This window comes from Rhea pennata, chromosome 1, assembly GCF_028389875.1.
Source record: "Rhea pennata isolate bPtePen1 chromosome 1, bPtePen1.pri, whole genome shotgun sequence".
NCBI lineage: Eukaryota > Metazoa > Chordata > Aves > Rheiformes > Rheidae > Rhea > Rhea pennata.
The window spans coordinates 145,000,631-145,027,990 of NC_084663.1; the positions used below are offsets into that span (position 1 = coordinate 145,000,631).

The 27,360-nt window shown below is 38.0% G+C and overlaps 1 protein-coding gene across 1 annotated transcript in view; it reads left to right on the forward strand.

Annotated features, from left to right (window-relative positions):
• Positions 1–27,360, forward strand: part of OCA2 (OCA2 melanosomal transmembrane protein) — a 181,611-nt gene that overhangs the window by 69,303 nt on the left and 84,948 nt on the right. The window contains exons 14-17 of the mRNA XM_062574955.1: positions 4,773–4,905; positions 20,611–20,758; positions 22,451–22,508; positions 23,861–23,969. Coding sequence (XP_062430939.1) covers positions 4,773–4,905; positions 20,611–20,758; positions 22,451–22,508; positions 23,861–23,969 — 448 coding nt within the window. The remainder of the gene's footprint in view (positions 1–4,772; positions 4,906–20,610; positions 20,759–22,450; positions 22,509–23,860; positions 23,970–27,360) is intronic.

A 27,360-nucleotide genomic window follows, 5' to 3' on the forward strand; every position in this document is an offset into this window, starting at 1 on the left:
CTTCAGTTCAGGTAGAAAGGGATGTCTAAGCCAACGTAGCAACAACAAATTATTCTAGTTCCTCCTCATTTTATTACTTTTAAAAATTAAATAAAGGACATTCTAACTAGAAATACAGCATTTGCTGCTCTCTGAATTGTTGCGCTTAACTGTAATTTTTTCTTTTTCTTTGCTCTAAAATGGCAGATTTATTCTGAAGAAATTTGAATTACTAGAAGTTAATTTCACATCTCCATGAATAGTCAAAAAAATCTTCCAGAGACCAGGAAGATGGAACAATAATAATTTAGGAAAACTAAAATGACACTTCCTCTCAATATGAAATTGATATATTTGATTTAGCATTTAAAACCACAAACCAGGCAGAAATACCCATTCTCTTTCAGCTTTAGACCTGTAGGCATGGGAGCCTTTAGGCTGTTGTCTTGCTAAAACAAAATCTTTAGATTTTTTTTTTGTCATCTGGGGAACCAGAGAAATTTAACACAATCAGCATAGCCTCAAGTAAGGGACATTTTCAGCATGGTATTGTATTTACTTGACGGATTGAAATCTCCTGGAAGAGAAGTATTTCTTGCCTATTGTGCATGTCAATTCTACTTCAGTCTATTGTGTAAGAAAGAGAAAATCTTTATGAAAATGACATTTTGTTGAATGCAGCAGACATGTGGAGCACTTTAATGTGTTTGTATAACGTTGAATCCTGGCCTCAACGGTGTAGGCAGTCAGTGCAGATGACTCATGAGGTAAAAAAATGTGGTCCGTAGTCACATAGGGAACATGTTTGCTGTGTGCAGATGTTGCATGCCCTTACCAGGGTGTGGGAAATAGAGCAGGAGCAACAGATGAAGTAACTGTGCCGCTTCCTTGGGGTCCTCCGCTACATCATTTGAGTACGTCGTACAACATAAACCCTCTGTAATAGAGCAGAGAGATCAGGAGAGAGCCTGAGGATCTCTGTCAACGTCATGTCTCTGCTGGAGTAACACAGCGGTGCATTGCTCCTTCCAGTGGGGCACTCCATCCTCCTCGTCCTATTCTCTTTACTCTTTCCTGCTTTCCTCTTTGGAAAATAGGAATGTTATCTCAAAGTCCTTCAGAAATTGCCAGTTGATAATTAGTTCCTTGATAATAGACGTGTGAAAGCTGCCTGCTCACTCCCTAAAAGCGTAGTGTGTGTGCTGAAGAACAGCTGGAGCATCACACGTAGAGCTAAATGTGCAGGCCAAAGCATCAGAGCGAACAGTCAGTTGTCCCATGAGTCCTCCTAACAGAGGCAGAGCAGTGACTGTACTTTTCAGTCCTTAGCTTTCTGATGGCTACAGGGTGCAAGTCATCCATGGCCAGTGATCATTAGGATCCATTTTCACTCACTCACTCTTGTAGACCACTGCAAGGAGGAAATGAGGAGAAAAGCCAAGAGGAAGGGACTGGAAGAGAATTGAATCCAGCCTTATACTATCACAGGCAATACTATCACACAAGTTCTTTCCTCAAATAAGCATGCTCCATGTTAAAAAATGATTTATTTCAGCTAAATTGGAAAGCTGTTCTGCAATTGTAGCATGGTAGCCTGTTTTATTTTTTCCTCAAGGATCTCAAAAATAAGATCAAGGAGATGGTATTATGAAGTCTAACAAGATCTTGAATCTCAGCCCAGTTACACTCTTTGAAAAGGTTGGGTAAGTTCCTGGGTAGGATGCCAGAAGAGAAGTAGAGATTTTTTTCTCTTGTGACAATGTCCACAAACCACTCTTAAGGCTCATCTAAATCAGCCCTTATGCCATGAAGCTATGTTAATCCTCATTTTTAAGAGTACTGTGATCTTCATCTCCATTCAATTCCTTTCAACTGTCAGTTAAACCTTATTAACCTCAGCATTTTAGTTTGTCTTCCTGAGTGATGCGATTTTCCTTTTCGTAGAGAAATCAGTTTTGTGGGTTTCAAGTGTCACATTTCTTGTGCTGTAATTTTGTTTGAGAAGTTTCGGCATTGCAACACTTCGGTAATACAGAGGCATTGTTTCTCTTCAAAACTGGTGTGATCTTCAAAATTTAGAGGCAAGCAAGTTTGTATATCTGCACTTATTTGCCATAAGCCATCTCCTGAAGTTTATGTTCTATTAATATATGAAGTGCACATTAATATCTTAAGCTCCAGAGTCTCCAGTGATTCTTCAGGCTCCTATTTCTCGTTTTTATTTCCTGCAGTAGCAATCAGCTTTACGTCTGAGTATCTCTACAGAGAATTCCTATAAGCATATTCTGCCTGATAGCTGGCTTATTCTTTCTTGACAAAGGTACATTACTGTCAACCTAAAAAAAAAAACTCACGTGCACCTCACTTTTTAAGACGAGATGGGAAGCAAAAGTATTTTTCCTCATTCTGGTAATTCTAGGTTGAGTATATTCTGACCAGCTCTAATGACTTTACTGCTCCTTAGCCAGCTGTTTGCCAGTCATTCTGCTTTTCAGAGGACAAAGTATTTTCCAGTCAGATTTAGGCACTGTTGTTCTGGCTGCTGTTGCTTCGGTGTTTTCACAGCTCAATTCCTTTCAGCTTCCTAGCTCTCTTCAGATCATTTTAGAGACCAGAAGAAATTGAATGCTTATTTCTCGTACTTCTAGAACTGTGTAACAGCACATTCCAATACTCTAGCAACTTCCATGCAAAGGCCAGGTCACTTTGGTTTTCAGGATTCTTATTTTTCTGGCTTCTTGGGTAGCATTCTTTCTCTCTTTTTGTTCTTTTTGCCATAATCTTAGAGGTAGCCTGTATATAAATCAGACTAATTGTCCACATTAAATGTCTGTAATTAAGGAAATGTGTAAGGGGCATATGCACTTTCTGCATTTTGCTGGCAGAGCTTACAAACATTGATCTTTTGTTAGTAGAATTTTATTTTTTTCTTTCATGGCTATTCATAAGTTTCCTAGTTTGTGAATGCTGATTTCAACCTCCGTAAAAATACCTACTATAGGTCTGAATCTTGTCTTGATGCCTCTAATACGTATCCAGGTCAATCTTTGTGAACATTTATAAAACTGATCTGTATAGTCTTGTTCTGCAGAGGTGTCAGATGTTTGACTGGCTGACCTGTAAAGTAGGCAAACTGAACAAAAATATATTATTTTCTTTTATGATAACATGTTTTTCCTCTGTATTTTAAAATAAGCTTGTTCCAATTCCTAAAGATTCTTCTCTCTAATGCATATAAGATATGCAGTATCTGGGTTATAATGAAAAGTCAGTAAATGAACAGGTATGCAGAATTTAAGCTTTCAGTGGCTGGAGAGCAGAAGAGGTAAGGAACCTACTATTAAATGCCAACTCAGTATGATTTTCTTTAGCCCACGTAGCAGAAACCTCTATTTTAATTCTAATCCCAGTTCTGCCTATTTAGGTTTTAGATTTATTTAATTGTGCCTGTCTGCAACCTATGAATTTTTTTGTGAAAGAACACTTGATCTGGCTATGAATATGTTCTTTATGACTTTAATCAGTGTGTTTTGTCACATGTATTATTTTAGTATGCCCTACAGTGCTATAGAGAAACATTTTTTCCTCTATTGAATCTGAGACATTTCAGCTGAGACATTTCCACATAAATTATTTTAGTGGGAGGCAGTATAGAAGAACACATGTATTTCAGGCAGTAAGTCCCCAATAACCTTAACATGCAGAAGGTAAGTAGCAGCTGATGTCGAATGGGAAGCTGGCCTACCGGTCCTTCTACCACCTCTGCTACCTGTAGGTACCATACAAATATTTGGTGAAAGACAGGTCATATATAGAAGAGTCACACAGAGGCCCTATGATTTTCTAGTGTCTTAAGAAGTCAGTAGAAACTTTAAGAATTCAGTCTGGGCAACTTGAGTTATCCAGTGCTTTGCTCATATTTCTTCCAACCATGACAAAGCTGCTGTGTAGGGATCACAGCTCAGCGAACCTCTGCTGTGGGCATATACGGCAGCTCCTTGCAACCAGGGCTGGATCCCCCCTGAGTCTGATGATGGGCAGACTGCTTCAGAAAATCCCAACCCAAAGGTTAATCTTGATTCACTGCAGAATGTGCGACAGAGAATTATGGAATAATTTAGTTGAAAGGTGCCCCGAAGATTGTCCAGTCTAGCCTCCTGCTCAAAGCATGGCTAACTTCAAAGTAAGATCAGTTGTCACTGTTAATTTTTATTATTTAAAACAATAGCTTTTTAATATAGTCAGTTTAACATTTTTGAGAACTCCTTCATGAAAGTTTTTGTGCAAAATGTAAAAAAAAAAGTGTCAATCTTTACATAGGCAGAATAATAAACAGACTATTGATGTATAATATCTTTGTTGTAGAAAAATGTTAGAGAATTCAGAATTTAGAAGAAATGCTGCTTCTGATAGAATTATTGTAAAAATCCATGTTGCTAGCAGTTTACAACAAAAGCTACTTACTAAAGTTGAATTATTTCTGTGGTTTAAGGTGATTTAAAATGAATTTAAAATGATCTAAGTAATTAAAGTGAGATTTAATGTTTCAGTTTAGTTTTTCTCATGTTTTGGAAACACTAAATATATTTTAGAATAACTCATAATGCTATTTCTGAGTTTTCTGAATTAAATTGAAATGTGTTTGGTCTCTCTGAAATATGATGCACTTGGAATTTATGTTATTGCTTTATACCTATTATTGATTGGTAAAGTGTGTATCGTTGAATACTTTTCCCTGTAGGTAATATAGGAAAATAACTGATTTTTAATGTAGATTTTCATTTTTATTTCAGGGATTGGATTTCGCAGCCTTCACAGGGCATATGTTTGTTGGCATTTGCCTTGTTGTTCTGGTCTCCTTTCCTTTTCTCAGACTTCTTTACTGGAACAAAAAGCTTTACAATAAGGAGCCAAGTGAAATTGTTGGTGAGTTTGAGCATAGAAACATTTTCTTGAGTTGAACATGTTAAATACAAACTAACTATTGTCTGCTATAATGCTGTCCTCAGATGGAAGCACCTGCTCCCATTCAGACTCTGAATATTTATTTTTTATAAATAACTTAGAGTTGATTTTTAATCATGATTTTTTTCTGACTTTTAGATTTTTTTTTCTATTGCTAAGATGTGTTGTTGACACAGATTATTAAATACTTTACAGTATTTGAAGGGATATTTTGCATCCTTTATAGCCATAGGCTTGAATCCCAGGATGTTCTGTATTGCCATAATTAATGTCGGGTTGAGGTACTAAGTCTACACCTTAGCTTTAGAAATATCTCAAATTTCCCAGGTTCTTATGGCAGTTGTAATGCACTGAGGCATCTTCTTGCTGCTTGTTTTCTCTGACTGAACCCCATCAGCAGTTCTTTCTTTGTCTGTAGTTAGTGAAGGACTTTTCCTCAAGAGAAGAGACCTTTTCAACTTCTTTCTAGCTTGCCTTTGTGATTCTTCCAACCCTACCTTTCTCTGGTATATAATTTCCATGATTCAGTTAGATTCAAGCTATTCTGTTTCTCTCTTGGCTTGCTCACCTCAGTAGTCCCTAGAAGGAAGCCTTGATAAAGCTGTTTCCACTAGCCTTTTCAATGTTTGTTAAGTATGTTGGTCTCTTTTCTCTTAGTGCTTTCACTCCTTTCTGTTCAGAGGTTTTGAAATTTTCATCATTGAAAAGCTTCTATTTCAGTGGTGAAGGTCAGTAATAATTCATGTCCCCAATCTCTTTATGAGCTAAGAAACAATCCACAAAGTATGATGTATCTTGTTTGATATCATAGAAGGCTGTGTACAATGATAACTAAGTAAAACTGTCTCTTCCCAGGAATGATGGTTGTTCATTTTTCGCCACTGGAGACTTGGGATCCAGGCTTTCACTGACCATACAGCAGATGCTTTAATGTGCTGTATAACACCTTTGAACCAGAGTACATGGAGTCTGTTTAGTAGGAGGAAGAGAGCATTCAATATAGTTGATGTAAAAGTTGCTGCCATGAGAACCTAGTTGTTTACTCCTCTTTTTTTTTTTTTTTTTTTTTTTTTTTTTTTTTTTTTTTGGTAATAGACGATCTAGGGGGGAAATAGGTCATTCATTTGAGTGTATGGTGCACACCTGCAGTGGGCACCAAAGCTGAATGAGTAATCGTGAATGAGACTTGGCTTCCTGTGTAACCTGTTGTGATCACAAGGAGGGAAAGGAAGAGTCAGATACCAGAATAGAGAGATACTCAAGGTTTTTGAGGGGTTAAATAGGGTAGATTTAATAAAGGACTTGCATTCCAAATTGCATGGGGAGCCCTGGGAACCATGCAGGGAGGTCACTGATGGAAGGCTGCTGTATACATGGGTCGAACACCCAGGTGGGACTAAACTTGTTTTAAGGGCCCCTTAAATTTACTGGAACTATTTCCTTATCTCAGCTGTGCTAACCTTAAGTAGCTACTGGCTGGGAAGCAGCTAGACATTGTTGACAAAATGGAATATGCAGGTCTAGCCTTCACAGGAATTTGGTTGGTGTGTAGAGAGCACATTCTCAGGCTGCTATCAAGTATTCTGCTAGTCTCTGACACCTCACCAGATCTTCCACAGGTGTCCTCACCACAGGTCAGATGTATCACACCCAGAATTCTTATTTCCCTCTTTTGACTGTAAAACGCAGTGGTAGAAGTCTTCATGGTAGGCATCTAATCTGGGCAAGATGAGAATCACTTGTAGTGAGTGGCCTTGTTCTAGAGAAAATTGACTTTAGGAGCAGGGTTTTATTAGAGACAAAAAGTGCCTGTCTTCTCTTCTGTGGATTATTCCATGTCTCCTGAATCCTATCTGTAAGCAAGGTCAGAGGGAACTCTGACATTGAGAAAGTTGGTTCTTGTGCAGATACTTGCTTTTGAGGAAAGTCAGTGCCTATTCAGTAAGAGGTGAACTCAGCCTATCTATCTGTTCACAACCTGAGGGGACAAAATCCTTCTCCACATTAAGAATCACAAGAGTTTTTGAGGCATTCTAGAATTTTCTATGAAAATTAAGAATTTTCCTTCTATATACGTGCTTGGTAGAAGATAGGCATTTGCATTGTTGTGCCTCTGTAAAACAGATAAGGCTTTCTGCACCCTTAGGCATTTGATCCTAAGGGCAAGAGAAATAAAGCAATGAATTCAGCCCCCAAAATGCTAAGATATTTCCCTGTGACAGTTGAAAATAAGATTTTCAGAAAGGCCATGAAGAATCTTCTTCCCTAATTTTCTTCTAGCAAGAAAGCTTCCTGACCAGGCAAGTAAATCCATTGACTAGGCACTTGTGGCTGAAAGAGAAAAAAAGCTTTATTTTCCAGTAGACAAAAAGATAGGACACTTCTGGCTCACTTCCATAGACTACATCCATATCCATTCAAATACATGGTTATCTTGGGTGCCAAAAGTGTCTTTAGAGAAAGTGGGTTACTCACTGAAAATTGCAAAGGATAACATGCAGAAAGGGATGCTCTCCTAGCAAAGGATATGCCTCAAATTCATCATCTTGAAGTAATTAATGATGAGTTTTGCCTTGTGGGAAGGCATCCATACTTGAAATAAATATCCATGAAAAAACATGGGCTAGTTAGTGATCTTCCTATTTGTCTGATCAGTTATTATCAAAAGAGATGCAAAAATGGTATGAGATAAATATTATCCACTCCTGAGTTGTCCCAAATAGACTACTGAAATGCACAACCTGAATAGGTAGGCACTTGGCTCATGCTTCAATTGTTCCTTCTCTTCTATATCAAAATACTAAATATGGAACAAGTTCCTACCTGTTCTATGCAGAGCTCAAGAATGAAAATCCTTTGTGGAAGAGATTGTGACTGGGAAAAAAATATCTTTTTACTAGCAATGAAAGGAATCCTTGCAAGCTCCCAGATAAAAATGTATTGTAATTATGCATCATTATTAAAAATGATTACTTTTTTTTTGTTGTCTGGAAGTATATTATTAAAATCTTTGGTATTCAGCAATTTTTTGCAACTTTCCAACTCTCTATTTGAAAAGAATTAATTTGCTTTTATTCATCACTTATTTTCTAATAAAAGCCATAGTTTCATGGAAATTTTCATGAATAACTGAAGTTTTTATATACTTAAATTATCTTTGAAAGTGCCAGCTTGCAAGGTGTCCTCAGACAAGTAATATCTGCACAGTCAGAAAGCTCATTCTGCCAAGTCTGAACAATTTTGCTGCTAACATAATAGCATTATTTTGTGAATATACTTCTTAAAAAAAAACTATTATTTTTTCTTTAGTCTATAGCTTTTAAAGCATGTTTTTGATTTTTAAGAAATCAAATATGCATAATCACTTTTGGATTAACTCAAATGGTACAATTTATTCATTGACATAATATTTTTGCTAGTGAAACATCATACACTTTTAAGAAGCTAGCATATTTGCCTCAATTCATCTCCTGGTAATCAGTGGTACTTGCCACACTGTATGTTTAGATACAGCAGTCTTATAATCAGTAGACCACATGTTCTTTTCCATAATCAGCAGCTCCTCCATAGCTGAGAAGCTAATCAGCTGAGAAGCCGTTCAATTAAATCAAAAGCTAAAGCACTACTTTTTCTATTGAAATTTTCTGTGAAACGGGAAGAGAAAGTGATAAACACAGATTCCATTAGAAGGTAGCTGTAGCAATTTGGGTTTACAAAAGAAGCAGAATGCGCTGCAAGGTACTCACAGGGTCCTTCCATTTCTAATTGCCCTGATTCTGTGATAACTTGCAACGTGTTGTTTGAGGCAGCTGTTTTAATCAACTAAATATCTGCCTTCCCCCAGCCTGCCCCCTGATTAGCAATTAAATAAGTCTTTTTAGGTCATGTGGAGTTAGCTGGTCTGCTGGATTTTCACTGTCCTTTTTGTTGTCTTGGGCTACATGGACTTCTAAGAACAGACAATAGCTAATTTTAGGAAAAGGTAATACCATTATTCTGGTGATATAGTAGAAGATTTTCAATACTGTGTATTACCAATGTCTTTAATTTGTTGATATTTGGATTGAGCTTTAACAGCTGTCCAGTAAAAAAACACATTCTATCTGGTAGTAATACTTACCTTCAGTAGGCGTAAAGGAGAAAAGAATCTGAAAAACTCAGCCATGAAAGAGATACTCAAATGCCTTTTAAGAAAGAAAGGAGATTTTAAGGGCTTTCTGATGTGCAACTTTCAGCTGATAAATCATTCAGTGTGGGACTGCAGACTACAACTGCCTGCAGAGGGGGTCTCTGAGCTTTACTCTGCTGTTGAAGTGAGGGGCCCATTCAATCATTTCAAGAATTATGACCAGAAAGGAGTTCAAAGTCCCTTTAAAAAATGGCTTTTCCAGAGGAAAGCACAAGCATTTATGTCTCTAGTGAAATGAAGTACAATACAGAAAATCAAGAAGAACCACACAAACTTTTGTGTAGTTTAACCCTTTCTTTGCAAGTGTTCATTCACTTCAATTAGCCCATTTGCCTCCATGTCTGTGTCTGGAGAAGCTGTTAAAGACTGCTGCAGCTGTGTAGTCCTCTTTGCCTAACATAGCTTCCATGAATGTTGCTCCGATATCCTCAAATGTCTCCGTTGGTTCCAGTTCTTTCCCTGTGGTTGACTTCTTTTCTGTGCAGAACTCCCTTTTTTTGACCCTGAACATGCTTATGAGAAGGGATAAACCTCCTTGGCTGGAAAGAGCCGATCTGGAACTATTTGCTAAGGAACAGACCCTCCCTTTGTATATTTATAACGTATAATTTATAAAAATGGAGAAACAATGTTCAATATAGTAATGAGAATACAGTTATGAAGAAACATAATTTTTGTATCTTAGGGATACTGAAGAATCAAAGCTTACCTCTACCAGGAATGTGGGTGTTCTAAGAACAAAAGGCCAATATTTAGAAGAGTGCAAAGACAGCCTACAAAAGAATTTTTGTAAAGCTTGGTCTTTTTGGATAAATAAGCACCTGGGATCTGACTTATTTTATTTATCTTTATTTAACACTTGAAAAGAAACAGTGGAATTTAACTAAAGGGATAGTAGGATTTAGGGTAGTAAACTGGGAAGATTAAAAAGATATATATACTGTTTCCCAAAAGAAAGAGTAAAAAAGAAATAATAACATATGAGTGGAAGGGGAATTAAAGTTGCTATTCCCCACCCCCTGAAACATTTCCTTACTTGAAACCAAAAGTTTTACTTCCCTGAAGGACTAACAATATATTACTTTACTTCTGGAAAACATAATAGTACACCATTATGTCTTAATTATCAAGCTCTAAAGGTGTTGACCGTGGTGTTTAGAAAGGTCCTTATCACCAGGACAGCAGATGACGTGGTAGAGTGACAAGTGTTATTATTGCCAGTTTTGCCAAAGATAAAGAGCTTTCTCTTAGTGAAGGGATTTGGTACCAGCAGTCTGGTTCTCCTGTATTGCTTGTTCCAATTTGTGATAGTTTGGCCCACTGAAAGAGAAACCTGGTGTTAAAGCAGAAGTGGTGATGGGTGGGGGGAACACGTTATCCCCTCTGGTGTAGCTTACTGTCTCTAGCAGCTGGTAAAACACTGCTGTGGTAGTATGATAGTAGATATGTAAATCCTGTAACAGAAGGAATTGTCTATTTAATCATAGTAATGTGTAAAGTACTTAATATGTAAAAAGCATAGTGCAGTTTCCCTCAACACAGAAAATGTGTTTGCCAGATGAGTTTGCTAATCTGTTTCCTTCTTCCATATGGATCTCTGCTACTGCTGCTCCATGAGAAGAAATGCAATAGGAGGCAGGGCAAAATAGGGCACAAAACCAGCCGTGAAAAGGTATAAAATGTAGAAAAGGAAAGGAGTAGGGAAGGGATAATTAAGGGTTGTCAAACGTGGGCAACTGATAACATTGTGCTGGCTGCAAGCCCAAGAAGTCCCAGAGTCATTCCTGGACATAAAAGAAGGGTCATTTGAAGCAGCTGCTTTAATCAACTAAATATTTGCCTTCCCCCAGCTGCTTGGCATCAGACCCCATTTTTTTGTGAAGCTATCCAAGGGATGACACAGCTAGGTTTAAGACTGAGAGAGAAGACAAGACAGAACTGAAAAACTCATTTAATGCTTAATGTGTGGTGAATTTGAAATCTCTGTGCGGTACAGAACCTCTCAGCAGTGCAGTGACTATGAAAAGGCCGTTGCAGTACTTGGTACTACGTGTGATTTACAGAGTACAGGTATTGTCAGCTGTAATTGGAGGTAAACACCAAGAATAGCTCAATGCTGTCATTGTCATTTTGATCACGTGAAGTCTCTTACGTGTTGCAGCTCAGAGACACCTTCCTTAAAGAATGAATGTCCCCCAGGGCATATGGGCTTGGTTTAAAGCCCCTACAGGTGTTTTCTGCTGGCATGGGATGACTTGCCTGCTGCTGGAGGAAGTAGTGAAGTTTTGCTTTCTCTCTGCACCACAGTCTCACGGCCTGCAAGATGAGGCCGTGTTCCCATACAGACATAGATTGGTTCCTTGGCCACTCAAGCCCATCAAGCTATAATTCCTTCTGGATAGTTCAAATAGATTCATGATTTCTTTCTAGCCTTGAGACATAGTTTGTCAGTCATGGAGATGCCTAAAAATGCTTATAAAGGAGTGCTTTATAAAGTAATTTAGTCACGTGGGTTGTGTCCCTGCTGCTAAATAAACAAATTTTTAAATTTTGTATTTTGCTTCATTCTGGAGTGCTTGTACTACCTCCCAGTTTGTGGAAGACTGTAAAAGGTTTGGCTCCCTGAATAGTGCACCATCCTCCAACACTATCTTGGTATCCTCTGCATCGTCAAGCACTGCAGGTGATGGTGTGAGGGCATGTAGATGGTGTGAGGGCATGTAGCAGTGTGACGTACAAACTTGATTTAATGCTTGGAAAAAACTACTGTGATTGCATGTGAGCCAACCCTCACACTCTTTTTGAATTGAAAAAAGCCAACATAAACTAATAATAATGTCTAGGGCCACAAGGACGCTGCAGGAATGCAGAGCAGACCCAGGGTTACGTGTTGTGTACTATCAAGACAGGTATATCTGCCCCTTGGCCTCAGGCCTGAGAACAAACCCTAGCTGTGTTGTTTTTGGAAGTATATTGGTAACCATAGGAACCATTTTTTGCTAATCTCAGCAAGAGGTCAGTCCTACTACCCTAGCTGGATTAAATATATTAGTAAATCTCAGTCTCAAAATGCTTCTATATGTTTGTAGGTACTTTATTAGCTGCCAGTAAAGCAATACTAGTATTTTATTATAACAGTTCTAAAATAGTTGGCTGTCTTTTCTTGAAAGTTGGCTCAGCTTTGGAATCCAACTGGTAGATTATGCAGAGAATAATATCTAAAGAAAGGAATATTTCAAATTGCTTTCAAGATTTCACTTACAAGTTAGATCTGGTTGACAGTTTTTCAATATACTTTGCACTCTACTCTCCCCAGGCAAGATACTAACTTTATCATAGCTTCTTGTGAAAATATTTTCCTGTTGGTTATAATAAAACTTACATTAGGAAATGTTTCCCATCCTTAGAATGAGATTTCTGCTCAAAACCACATCACGTAAGAGGTCAGTCTTTCTATGTACACATCTGGAGGTCACTGGGCTCCTCTGAGCTTCAGAATAACAAGGAGCGATTTAACATAAGGGATCCAGTTGCTGCTTGCACACTCCAGTCCTTGCCCTATTTGATGTTACAGGTGGCATTCATCTTCTGAGCTCTTTCCCTTTCTCATCCCAGTGCACAGGAAGCATTTTTAAATCTTGAACAATGTGGGATAGGAAATCCTTCTTGTTTTCTTCTCTGTAGTAACAACATGCTAACAATGAGTAGTTAATATTTTAACAGTCCTATTGTGGTGTACAGCATGCTAAGCTAAAGGATGTAGCTTTCTTGCAAATTATCTTGGGGTCTAAGTTGATATCTTTCTCCTATGTATTGTATCTTTTATTTTAAACAACTCTAACACTTTCAGTTTCAAAGGAACCAGATAATGCTGTAATTTCTATGGACTATGTGTATATTCCTTTTTGCACAGTGCTTTAAGATACACCAGCGTCATGATTTTACATTTGAAAATGTCAGAAAAATATTTGCCTGTTATTCTTTGTACCTTCAACATCTCTTCTTCTAATACTCATATCTTTATAAAGTGTAATAGTTTGCATAATATAGATTCAAAATTATTCATTCTGTTTGAAATCCTTGTATACGTTCTCTGCACTGTGTTAGGGTTGATGAATTATCCCTTGGAAAGAGGAAAATGTTGATCTGTCCTTTCTTGTTTTCAGATGATAAAGATAGTATTCTGATATTGCAGAATAAAGGAAATATGACAGTCGCATATTATTATGCTTAGTGCATTGATAATGTAGTCATCACAAGAAGGAGGCAGTAAAATTATTTTAGTTGCTTTGTGCAGACAGAAAGTATGATACACTGGCATTTTGAATCAATATAGCTGTACTTTACCATTTTATTATATACATTTTTCAGAGATGGAATCAGTACAGGAAAATCACAGATGAGAGGTAAAAACTTAGCAAATGATAGCTTCTGTTTATTTTACAGCTCTTGCACTCCTCAATTTTTGTATGCACACCAAACTGTGGAATGATTGTACAGAAATAAACTGGCCAACAGTACCTGGACTTGTTCATTAACAGTGCTTTGGTAATGCCTTGGCAAAAATTTCACTTTGCTCTGATGGATCTGAAGCTCATAAGATCTTCCTGCTATACAGAGCTTAAGGCAGCAATTTAGGTTAATATAAAACATGCTCTGTATCTGGTTGCTACAAGAAGCTTTCACTGTCATAATTTTTCAAAAAGCCCTGTAACCTTGGCAGAATTTGTACTTATTCCAGCCGTTTTTTAAATAAAAATGAGCTGAACTCATTAGTTACCATTTTCACATTTAAACTGACTGCTAAAACATATGGGGCATCTGAAATATACTTCAGTATTTTGCTCTTCATTTTGCCTTATTAAATGCGTTAGATGAGGCATTTATCTTTTGGTTTATAATAGGTGTCCTATTGGGTCTATAACTATTCGTGTTTCTTTATTTCTTAATAGGACTTTGGCAATACTATCTTTAAACCATTGCTTGCATCACTTTTTTTTTTTTTTTTTTTTTTTTTGTCTTTTCTGGTATTGAAATGACTTCAGTTGTTTGGTGTAAAATGTTTTACTGTTGGAATGTATTTATTCATTTTTAGCAGATGACAGTGAGTTCTAGAGAGACTTTTTTAATGGTCAGACTGTTGCACTTTAGTGGAATATGTTGTCTAACTTGATTCTGATTGGTAAGTCTGGCCATATGAGTTGCAGCTTCTTAGTAGTGAGTAAAGTGGAATTATTTGGATGGATTTCAAACCTTTTTTTTTTTTTTTTTTTTTTTTGGAAACAGGTTACACTGGGATTTTAAGCTAAGTGAATGCTCAAAATACGTAATTATTCACTTGCCCTGACACTGTGCTGTTCTCAGTGTAATAGAACAGAGTACTGTAATAACATTAGACAAGTGGTAATGAACACATATGAAGCCTAAATATATTCATATTCCCACTTTTAAAAGATGGGGAAGAACAGTAGAGGAAATTAAAGGACAAAACCACCAAGATACTAAAACACCTACCTTTTTTCAGTCATATAAGTCATTATTCTCCGTAGGCACTGACAAAAGAGAATAAGATCCTGTGCTGAAATAACCTTAGGGTTCTGATTTATCCAAGGAGGAGAACTGAACATATATTACCTGAGGATCCATTTCTTCTTTAAGTAGAAACCATCTGAGAGAAATGCAGTCATCAATGTGTATCTTTATCAACCACTCTGAAACTTTTTGGGACATCTAACCTTATTTATATATCTGCAGTTTAGTCCATTGACTGCTATGTTATTGGCCATCACAGAGCTATTAGACTATTCCTTTCTAACATGCAGTGGTGGGCTTAAAGTATTTACTGAAATTCCTTATTCCTCTCCCCTTCATCATCTGTCAAAATTACAAGGAAAACCCAAAACACAGTGAGGAAAAATTCCAGTTAAATTTTTAAGGAGAGGGATACTTGCTGCTTTCCCACTTTCTGAGTGGAGAGCATAACTCCTGTGGCTGCGACAGGCTGCCTCAGCTCACCAAGAAGAAAACCTCTAGCAGATGACTAACACCGGGTGTCCACCTGGCCTCAGCTGCTTTGCCACAGGGGCAAGGGTCTCCCGATGGTCCAGTGCCACAACCGCACGTCCCATACAAGGCATCTGGAATGGCAATCAGTGCCTCAGTGACAAATGGGGTCCCAGTTGTCTTTGAGAGCTGAATCCCATTTTTTGAGTCTAAAAGCTTAAATAAATGTGTTATATTGCTATATGCACCATTATGTAGATTTCCTGCATTCCTTTGCAAGAACAGAGCAGAATAAAGCAAGGCATGTTTTATTGCAGAATTTTGAAGACTCTGCAACAATTATGGCTCTGCTCAGCTATATTCACATGACAAATAAGCTGGACTATGCAAAGGAGTAAAGACAAGGACATTCAGAAGTTTTGGCAAAAGCAGTTCCTCATGCTTGTTTCCCGTTGAGGAATGCATCCTCCAGGAAAGAGGCATAAGTCGTTGAGCTGGAATATCATATGACACTAATTCTTTCTACATTTGGGCTTCACCTTTCTGACTTAGCTTCTGTGCTTTTAAAATGGAGATGACGCTTACTTACTTTCTAATAATGTTGAGAGGATTAATTACATAATATCAGGGACTTAAAATGTATTTATTAAAAACTATGGATATTATTACTGGATTAAGCTATAATTTACAGCACTTAATTTCCCTTTCAGCTAATGTTTTGGCAGAAATATCCTTGTTCTGAAAAATTAGCTAAGAAAAATAATTGCTTTACTGGAAAAAGTTAAGCTACAATAACATGTGGAGAAAAAGAATATTCTTGGGAACATGCTTTGAATTTTGTTACTCACAGCCCACCAGCGCAAACTTGTCTTGTTTGCAAAAAAGGTAGTTAATATATTTAGAGTGCTTGCAGGTTAAAAATTGCCGTCTTATGATAATTTTATCATCTCATCAAGGCTGGTCATGCTCTTGCGAGTATCTTCAATTAACAAGACTGTCCTCGTCAGATTCTGAGATTGGGAATTAATTATACATAGTTTTTGAGGATGTGCTATTTTTTATTGGCAGTTGGGTGCGAGGGAACGTATGATTACACTAAGTGAAAATCTGACTATCAGTTGTCAGACTGCAGAAAGACTATACATTTTGAACGAAACTAAATGTTTTCTAAAATGCAGAAAATTTTTTCTAAAATCTCACATCTGAACTCTTTAGCTGAAACTCCATTAAACCCGGTGGTTCCAGACCTTTATGTCAGGATTTTCTGTACTTTCCATTCTTTCCATGAGATGAATGACAGCTCCAGAGCAGATTAACTGTATAAGTCTTATATGTTTGCTCATACTTTATCTGACACCCAAATTATTCTTTTCTTGTTGGAAATTGACTTTCTAGTAAAGGAAAAAATGAAAAGCAATTATTATGTTTATGAAAAAAAAATGCTAGGTATATTGCTGCAGTGCCTTGTAGGCTTAATGAATGCAGCATGTTCACAGTGATTTTAGTGTTATCCTAATAGTTCAAATTCCCTAACTGAGCTACATCTCTCCTACCTCCTCTCACTCTAAATCACTGCATAGTACACTTCACCTCACTAATATCACTTCAACTACTGATCCTACAATTGCAGTTAAATGCCAGTTTAGTTACTTTAATGATAAAATGCCATAAAGAGGTGTAGTTCCCACATGCTACACAGAGATACCATTTCAACCGCTAGCATTGGATTTAGCAATCAAAGGATGAATTGGTTAGTAGGCTCATCCAATGTAAAGCTAACCTTGCAGAAAACCTGCAGAAACTGAGTTTTGTTGGATGAGTGAGCTGAGTCAGCTCACCCTGCAGTAACATGACCACTAGATCCTGTATGAAGAGGGACAGGAACGTATGGAGAAGGGGAAATGGTGTATGTGACCTTCCCCTTTGGTGGCAGCTCGCCCTTACATTGCCTTAGCTGTAATGTTAAAGTGATCAATAAGAGCCTGCAATGCATTAATGTGTAGCATAATGTGTAACATAATAGGTAGTAAAATATCAGAAGTTCCCAAGCTCTAAGGGTTACTACATGGATTTGCAAGCCTGAAATAGAGGTTGCAGATAAAGGTCTAAATGCCTTTGGCTGGGTTCAGTGTTTTCACTGACCTCAAGGTTCTTGGATTATACTTCCTTTTAAAAAAAGAACTACCGCTAATACATGTGTATCACCTGATGCCATGAAATGCCATTACAATAAAAACGTGCATGAAACAGAAAGAGGAGAAATTTCCTGTGGAGTTAGAAAGCCTTGTCACAAGTTATTACTGCAACATGACTAGTAGTATAAAAGACATATCGACTGTTCTGATTTTCAAAGGACATTTTTCTCTGAAGTAAATTCCACAGCAGGTTGGATGTTCACATCCCCAGGATGCTTGGAAAACTAATGACTCTAAACAATCGAGCATGTACTGGCTGCACATAAAGGCAAGATCAAAGCCATGTGAAAATGCATATATATTTTTAATATACTCGTTCAGAAAAAGGCCAAAAAGATCAGATAGACCTTGCTGAACCTGTAGATTAGCCCCACAACAACTCAGATACAGAACAGGAACGTTCAATGCGAGTCACTGCTTTCCATTCCTCAATTTTGTTTGTGGCATAGATAAAAAGGCGCTAGTATCCCTTTTTGAAGGAGTGAAGATAAAGATTCTTTTATGGGAATACCTGCTGGGGAGCTGCATCTTGGTTAGATGATAAAAGATTTAACTTTCTTCTGTCAGGAAAAACCTGGATGGAATCTCTCCTGGAAAGGATGAAGGGTAGGATGAACAGACCTTATTAGAAAAGGTGTTGCAGCAAAGACAGGCTTCCAGAGAGCAGAAGAGCAAACGGCATTATCATACTTCACAAGTGTTTGCCACTGAAAAGAACAGTAACATACTCTATTCTCCTGGACTGATGATGAGAGACAAGTTCAAAGCCATAGTCCAATTGACTTGAAAGTTGCATGAAAGAGAAGAGTAAAAAGCTGACGGGGTTCCCCCACTTCACCTACTTAAATTAAATACAAAAGATTCTGTCTCATTCAGGCTAAGACAGAATGCAGGATCACAGAAATTTTTCTTTCACCATGAATGGCTCGGGAAACTTTTTCAGAGAAAAAGCATTTGTCTGGATGCTTGGAGCAAAGAGAAGCAGGAGACAATGTCCAAGAAAACCACATTCTAGTTTTTCTGCATGTAGTCTTGCTGGTCTACATAGTAATAAGTAACTTCTCAGCTCGTGATTTCAGATCTCTTTCAGGGTGGACATGATAAGGTGGAAGCTAACAAATGAAATATCTTATTACCCCATTGACCAGAAACTATCTGTGGAGCAGAAGCAGAACCCAAATATGTGGTCACCAGCTTCTTTCAGAAATGGTTATTTACATTGTTTACAAATTCAGAGACCTAAGTTTTAAACTTTACATCCTATTAAAGAAAAAATCCGCCATTTCAGGATTTTAAAATATGCTTTTTGCACAGCTCCCATCTACCCAAATCCTCCTCCTCCCATGCCCAAAAAGGTTTGTGAAGAAACGATTGAAAAATATTTTCTGTAAGGAGGCAAAGCATAGCTCAGGCCTAAAGCTGTGTCACTTTCTCATTTATGATCTAGAAGAGAATGGCAAATCACTTCTGATATGTATTCGTGGATGCCACAAATGTTGACAGAAAGGTAAATGATGACCAGGACAGGGCACCCACACAAAGCTAGGTGGATCCTTTGATAAGCAGGATCTACCCATGTTTTAATATGGTCACATTATGCAGATTCTGCACTTCTTTATGTCTGTGGTTCAGATATGAATCCCTTTTTGGAAGAAATGATCTAAGTGAACACTGTTTAATAACCTGGGATAATCAGTGCCTTTTAGATAGTGTGAATTTATATTTGTGGCCTTACCATGCAATCCTCAGGCAAAGATTACCATTTTGATATCTTGCAAGCTGTGTGCTCATTTAGAGAACAGATCTGTTCAAAATGTGAGTGAATCGTTCAGATCCTTTTTTTTTTTTTTTTTTTTTGTAACAACTATGCAGGCAGGTATGACATCTCTGGACACTCCCACTTTTTTCAAGTAACTTTGAGTTTTATCAAGCCTAATGCCCTACTAGGTCAATCTTTAAATGATTTACTCTGTATTATCACTGGAAATACTTAGTCAAAAAGGGAAGGAGAATTAAATGCATGATTTTTTAAAATATTTTATTTTATTTTATTTTATTTTATTTTATTATATTTTTTATATATATATTTTTTTGATATTAATACTTTGAACTGCTAAGGTTTTGCAGCAGTAAATGTTAATATCGCTGCCTACATCAAAATGTGCTAAAATATTTCTCAATTTAATAATATTTATATAATGTATATTTTATAAATAATGCATATAATTTTCCTACGTGGCACAAAGAATTCCACATCCATTTGTAACTTGCCATTTGAACAGGGATCTTTAAGATATAAAGCTTTGAATTCTTGACACTTTGCCTTCAATGCTGCGTAACTTGGGGGGGGGAAGAAAGGTAAGGAAATGTCCTCTTGCTTTATCAGGAAGCATTTGTGCAGAAAATTTCCACATGAATGTTCTGCTTTTATTTCTTTAGGAATTTCCTGGAAAATCCAAAGCTTTTTTTGATATGCCCAATTTAAGGCCTTTCCCGTGTGTGAACATAGAGTTTTCAGTCATTCTCTGAGGCCTTGACAATACTGGAAAAAATAAAGCAAAATATTTTGAAAATCCTTTGATTTCACTTGTTAATCAGTGTGGTTAAACTTACACAGGATCATATACCAGTTGAAGAAGAAGATGGTAGCTGTGCTTTCAGTGCCTAAGAAACAAGTCCTCATAGGAAACCTTCAAAATGCTATTAAACAATATTCCATAACACAATGCTAAATTTCTGTTTCGCCTCACATTATGAAAACTATTTATATGACCACAGAATGAATGGAAAGACACTCAACAGGAATCGTGGTTTATATTGTAGGTTGTAAATATGTTGAATTTCATTTATTTGGATGTTAGCCAGTCTGAATATAGTAAAGGAGCACTTGATCTAACTGATAATTAAAAAGCACCTAGGATCAGAATAATGTACATTGGTAGTTTATTTTCTGATGAAAAGCAAATGTGCTAGGATTTTAGAACCTAAGCTTATAGAAGTCAGTAGCAGCATTCAAAGATAGTCCTTGTTCTTTGGAAATTGAATCTGAGATTAATTTGTTTAAAATTATAAAATGTTTCTATTTGTTTTCCATTCCCTTCAACTCTGCTAAATGAATGATACAAGCAGCCTCCTAAGTGGCTTGCTTATGGGAAATCTAATCTAAGTCTTAAACATTTGAACGGCTTTGAGTCCAGGACACATTATACGAATTCTTTGGTCTCTAAATTCATGTGGATGAATACTTGCTTTAAGCTAAGTAATTTTGCTTCTTCTTAGAGCTGAAACATGAGATCCACGTTTGGAGATTGACAGCACAGCGTATTAACCCCGCCAGCAGAGAAGAGACGGCAGTGAAATGCCTCTTGATGCAGAAGGTCCTGACTCTGGAGATACTCCTGAGGAAGAAGCTCAGGACCTTCCACAGGTGAGCGTGTGCCAGCTCACATACTATGTCTCGTTCCTAGCAGGACAGACATCAATGCTGTGGGACAAGACGGGGACAATCTACAGGGAGGGGGCAGTTCGTAGGACCAGCCCCATTTCAGCAGGGGGCTCCTAGTCTTAATCTACAATTAGGAATGACAGTGTGGCTTTGCTAAAATCAGTGGTGATATTTCTGTTCTGCTCAATAAGCCACGTGCTAACCTCTTGTTATTTTAAGTAGAACAGAAAGTGAAGCTCAGTGGGTTCTTCACTGGGGCATGACTTATGTTCTTAGCCAACTCTTGATCACATGGATCTTGGTGCAGGTGTGAAGAACTGACCTCAACCTTAGGAAAGCACGAAGTATTTTAGGACAAAACTGATGTCAGTATGATGCAGATTTTAACGGCTGGAAATTTCAAGTAGTTTTGCTTTTAAAAGAAATCATGGGTGTGTTGTTAGACTTCTCCTTGCAATAGTGACTTCAGTGTAGTAAAATGATATACACCCAAAAAAATCAAGTGTTTTTCAGTGAAGTGATGTACCTGGAAAATATTCCATCAGTTAATTACTGCATCTTAAAATTCTTTAATAATCAAATCTTCAGTGTTAACCTGTAGTTAACTTCTTATGTATAGACAGGCAGATTTTTATAAACTATGACTAGCAAAAATGTGAACCCTATTTTGTTTATATTCCAGCAAAAGCAGCTGTTACTCTGTGGAATTTGATGTCTGAGAATAGCAGTGCTAAATATTCTGACAGTGAAATTGACTGTAAGCTAACATGAAACTGAAATAATTAATTTTAATCAATAAACTTGTTAATTAAATAGGTAGTATGAGAAATGACATGTAAATTTGGTTTCCAAGAGAGGTCTGTTTTCTGAAACTATTCCAACAGTAAGCTAATTTTTGTTTACATAGATGTTTTGCTGTTGGTATGCACCTTGAACAGTCTGCATATTATATTAAAATAGTCTATATATTATTATTAAAAGACAAAAAAAATCTGTTAAAATAACCTCCTTTTCAGCAAGACTATAACTTGTTATTAGACACTATGACCTTCCAAAGAGGGGACTTCTGAAATGTAAATAAAAATCATATATTTGATTTTAGAGTCAGGATTCCTCCAGCACAGTGTAGCAACATAAAAATCAATTAGCGTTAGCAACGGATCTCCTGAGCTGCAAACCCCAAGGCTTTTTGCCGGAAGGCTGACTATGCTGATAATACAATGAAGTTACTCAGATCTTAAAAACTTCATTATATAATGCTAATGTAAAATATATGTATTCTGACTTATTGGTGTGACCACATGACCCTTGTTTTATCACAAAAAGGCACACGTCAGCTTCTGAAACTATTGAGTGAACTATGTACTGCTTATAGCCAGATCCTATAGCAGGGCTCACTTGCCTCTGGAGGCTAACTCCTTACATATCTGTGGGACTTTCCATGACCAAGGAGGGCATGTGCATTAGTGGAGCGTGTTACAAAAGCAGAGTCCTAGGTGGATTCTAGTGGGAGTGTTTCTACTGGCCTCAGAAACACCAGGGGACCTTTTGTGGTATGAATTATTGCACACAGGGAAAAGGGCGGTCTAGTTGTGGTGAGAGGGATATATTCCAATCCACTTGGCAGAGCTCTAATTTCACCCTGGAAAAAAAGCAGGTCTCATTTTCTTTCAGGCAAATTTCACAAGAAGATAAAAACTGGGAAACAAATATTCAGGAACTCCAGAAAAAAGTAAGTAGATGGTAGTTCTCAGTATCAATATAAGTGGACCTCTACCTTTATAGAGGGTGCAGAGAGTGCTTTGAATCCAATACAAATTTAATAACTCCCATGAGGAGAAGAAAAGCTGGTAGGTGGCAAGCAGCTTGCTTCTCAGTGGAGTAAATATCGTGGAAATTTTAATCAGGTTTTATACTTATGTTCCTTAGAAAGGTATTGTTTAAAGCACCAATAAATGATTCAACATATTTTCTTAAATTTTTAATTCATACCTGGAAAGTCTTGGAAGAGGTCAATAGGTTGTGTATAACCATGATACATAACTATACAATATACTACTACTAATGTACTTAATACTAACTCTAATTTACTGCACTGTCTGTAACATGTCTGTTTTAGTGTTCAAGTGTGGATAAAGCATTTGAGTAAATCCCACTCTCTCCACTGCACACACATTAGCACTGTCTGTCTTTATGCTGAAGCTGAGTCTGATGGGATGTACACTCCCTAGGGGGATTAATTTCACCTAACTTTAACTGGCGAAACATCGTCTCCTCTCATCTCTTCACTAGTGAATCCAGGCCTGTTATTTTTGAGGTGGTGTTTGGGAGCTCAAGCCCTTGACCAGGACCTAGCTGACCAACGTGTTATACCGAAACAGAACAAAAACAGGATTTCTTATTAAGCATTAGAGCTTTTCCCTCGTGTTGCAAAAAGACAGCTTTATTAAAGAATAAAGATTACATTATATTTTCATAAAGTTTTAAATTGTGTGGAAGAGACTAGAAACAAGAGAGGAACTCATGCTGGGAGAAGGGGATTCCCTGGGTGCATGGAGAAAGTGAGATTGGAGCGGAGCCTGGGACTGAGCTGGGGAGGACACGTGTGCAGCTGGGAACAGAAATGCAGGAGCTTGGTGTGTCCATGAAAGAGGGGGAGGACAGATGAAAGATCTGACCTCTTGGCAAGGTTATAGGTTTTCAGAGCATAACTGCAACAAAGGCCAATTTTTTTCCAGGCTCATGAAACCACAGAGGACTGGGGGTGTTCCCTCTGTAGTAGGAACTGCATCTCAACCATGCTTTTCGTACTATAATAATGGGGGTAGCTGAACACAGCTGAATGTACTCAGCAGAGGTTAGCTATTTGTGTCTCTTACATTCACATAGGGCCTCCCTACATATTCATGATTTTGTAGGTATATATGAAATACTTCAATTTAAATATTTCTGCCTTTTATTTTGAAGAGGATATATATACAATGCAGAAACAGCAGATTGTGCTTCATACATGCTTTTGTGAACTCTATGCATAACAGATAGCTCCTTCTTTAATATAGTTATTGAATTTTTTCCTCTCTACAGCACAGAATAACAGACAAAATTCTTCTCATCAAATGCCTGACTGTGTTGGGATGTGTTATTCTTATGTTTTTTCTGAGCTCATTTGTTCCAGGCATCCACCTGGATCTTGGTAAGTTTCATAGTTTTGCCTTATTTAAAAAGAAAAAAAACAGTAATGCTTTTCTGCACCTAGATCTGTTCAGAAAGCTCACTTGTGTATGTCTGTTGTATTACAATTCCACCATGTTAATCAGAACAGCAGTTTCTCAGAACAAGTTTTCGAAATGTTTGTCCCACTCACCCTAGGAGGAGAAACAGCTAGTTCTCATGACTATTTTTCTGACTTCTCATTACTAACTAGGTGGATGCACATTACAAAATAAGCACAGTTGATCTTGGCATGATTATTGTAGGTTTGAATGAGTGATCAAGGTTTGCTGTGGAGATCAGAAAATAATCACTCTACATAAGAATACTAAAGTAGTCTGGCATTTGTTAAGTATAAATAAGTCTATAACTTCCAGTCTCCATTACTTTATTGCCAGAATAAATCATTTCCCAAAACAAAATCAAGGAGATGATACTGCATATATGTGAAATGAAACAACTGAAAGCATTATAGATGTTTGAATAGAACAAGTAGATAGATGCATACTTTATACACACAGATGTATACGCATAGGTTTTTGTATAGACATGTATGTCTATATGAGGAAATGCTCTGTACGTCCTAGAACAAGAACCAAATTAAAGCTTACATATAGCTGGAGGGCAGTCATAAAGCTAATCTGTGCATTGGTCTATAAAAAACTAACATTTTTTTAGGCTGTTAAGCTCTTGAAAGTAAGAGAATTTCAGATTTTTGTTTTCTCGTGCAATCTTAATTCCTTTACTGTGCCCATCCATCCCAGTGACTGAAAGAGGCAACAGTTTTGGAGAAAAATAACTCATAATAAATAAATCATCGATTGAATTGTAATATGCACACATGAGTAGTGCATAAGTTAAATGGCTATATATACACTTATTTTTCTCATACTACATTTCGATCCATTTTTGTTATGTGTAAAATAGTTACAGTTGTTCAATGGTGAGTAAATTAAAAATAAAACCGATGATGTCTATTGCTGACGCTTTAGGTTTGTTGACTGGCTTAGTAAGCTACCAGTAGTAGTAGGCTGTTATTTTGCCTAGCAGGGATATAGGTTACTGTGTCTAAATGGCCTGATCTGGTTAGCATTTCCCTCTGCCGGGACCTGAGGTCATACCAGTGTTGCATAGTGCTGGCACAAGGGGGAGGATATGGGCTATTGTGTTTGGAGCAATGTGTAGGTACAGCTAAGCTGGTAAATTCCTGGGACTGATCATTGGCCCTGGATGCAAAGCCATCTGGAATAATGTTGAAGGACTGTATAGAGCAGAGAGCCCCAAACTGAATGCATTCTCACCTGTGCTTTTTTTGGGGGGACAATCTCTGAAATTAATTGTCTCCAGAGCTACAGCTGGTTTATTTTTATTTCAGAGGAAACAAGATGGGACACTCCAAAGAAAGGAGTTTGGGAGCAAACCAACACTTATGCAAGGGTGACTAAGACATGGCTGTGGACTTGGGCCGTGAAGTTACCTGACAGTGTAGATACACTCAGCAGCACCTCATTGGCATGCTGTAGGAGTCCTGTTTACCTGAAGCAGTATGAGATTAGAAAAGGAGATATCTCAGCCAGGCTTTCTTGCCCTTTTCTGCCAGTGCCAAAGCTGAACATACTATGTTCCAGAATATTTGCTGGGGAAATGGGAAATTTCAGTCAATAAAGATTGTTGGCTGTTAAGAAGTTAAAATGTATATTGAGATATTAGAATCATAGAATCAGTAAGGTTGGAAGGGACCTCTGGAGATCATCTAGTCCAACGTCCCTGCTCAGCAGGGTCACCTAGAACGTGTTAGACAGGGTTGCGTCCAGGCGGGCCTTGAAGATCTCCAGAGAAGGAGACTCCACAACCTCCCTGGGCAACCTGCTCCAGTGCTCTGTCACTCTCACAGGAAAGAAATTCCCCCTCACGTTCAGGCGGAACTTCCTGTGCTTCAGTTTCTGCCCATTGCCTCTTGTCCTGTCACCTGGGAAAAGAGTTATACATGTATATATAGGAAAAGAGTTTGTCCCCATCCCCTTGACACCCTCCCTTCAGGTAGTTGTACACATTGATCAGATCCCCCCTCAGTCTTCTCTTACCCAAGCTGAACAGGCCCAGCTCTCGCAGCCGTTCCTCATAAGGCAGATGCTCCAGCCCTCTGACCATCTTTGTAGCCCTACACTGGGCTCTCTCCAGTAGCTCCATGTCTCTCTTGTCCTGGGGAGCCCAGAACTGGACACGGTACTCGACATGAGGCCTCCCCAGGGCTGAGTAGAGGGGCAGGATCACCTCCCTCCACCTGCTGGCAACACTCTTCGTAATGCATCCCAGGATACCATTGGCCTTCTTGGCCACAAGGGCACATTGCTGGCTCCTGGTCAACCTGTCATCCATTCCCAGATCTTTCTCTGCAGAGCTGCTTTCCAGCAGGTCAGCCCCTAGTTTGTACTGGTGCATGGGGTTATTTCTCCCTAGGTGCAGGACTCTGTACTTGCCCTTGTTGAACCTCAGGAGGTTCCTCTCTGACCAGCTCTCCAGCCTGTCCAGGTCTCTCTGAATGGCAGCACAGCCCTCAGCTGTGTCAGCCACTCCTCCCTGCTTGGTATCATTGGCAAACTTGCTGACAAGGCACTCTGTCCCCTCATCCAGGTTGTTGATGAATAAGTTGAACAGGATGGGACCCAGTACAGAGCCCTGGGGGATGCCACTAGCCACAGGCCTCCAACTAGACCCCACGCCACTGATGACGACCCTCTGAGCTCTGCCTTTCAGCCAGTTCTCAATCCTCCTCACTGTCCGCTCATCTAACCCACACTTCCAGAGCTTCTCTGGGGGGATGTTATGGGAGAGTGTCAAAATATTATAACAGCAAAAGTACTGTATTACCAATGTTTAGGAAGATGGAGGAATTAAAGACATGGGGAGGCATTTGAAGTTGTCACGGGTAAGAATATTAGGAGGGAGTTCAGAAAGAGGTCAGTTTTCATCCTTACTTTCCTGGCTCTGATAATTTGGCTCTGAACCATGTAAGATTTTATGAATTAAACTTCACATCTAAAAATGTTTTTGAAAACCCACACACAGTTAGTAAAAACTACATAGCACTTGTTGCACATACCCCTCATAAAGTATGCCTCTAAAAGGTGAAGTAAGTGGAGTCAATACTGGAAGAAACTTAATAACAGATCATTACTATTTTTGTGCCATTTTACATTAATAAAATAAAATAAAAAAAAATGGCGAGGCTGGCAATGCAGTGGCCTACAATGTTAAAAGTAAATGAGGGTTGTCTGTATTCTGTATACTTTCTCCCTGTTATGTATTCATGGCAAACCTAAACAGATTAATAAAGAAAAGTTCTTAAATCATATGCATAATTTCTATTAACA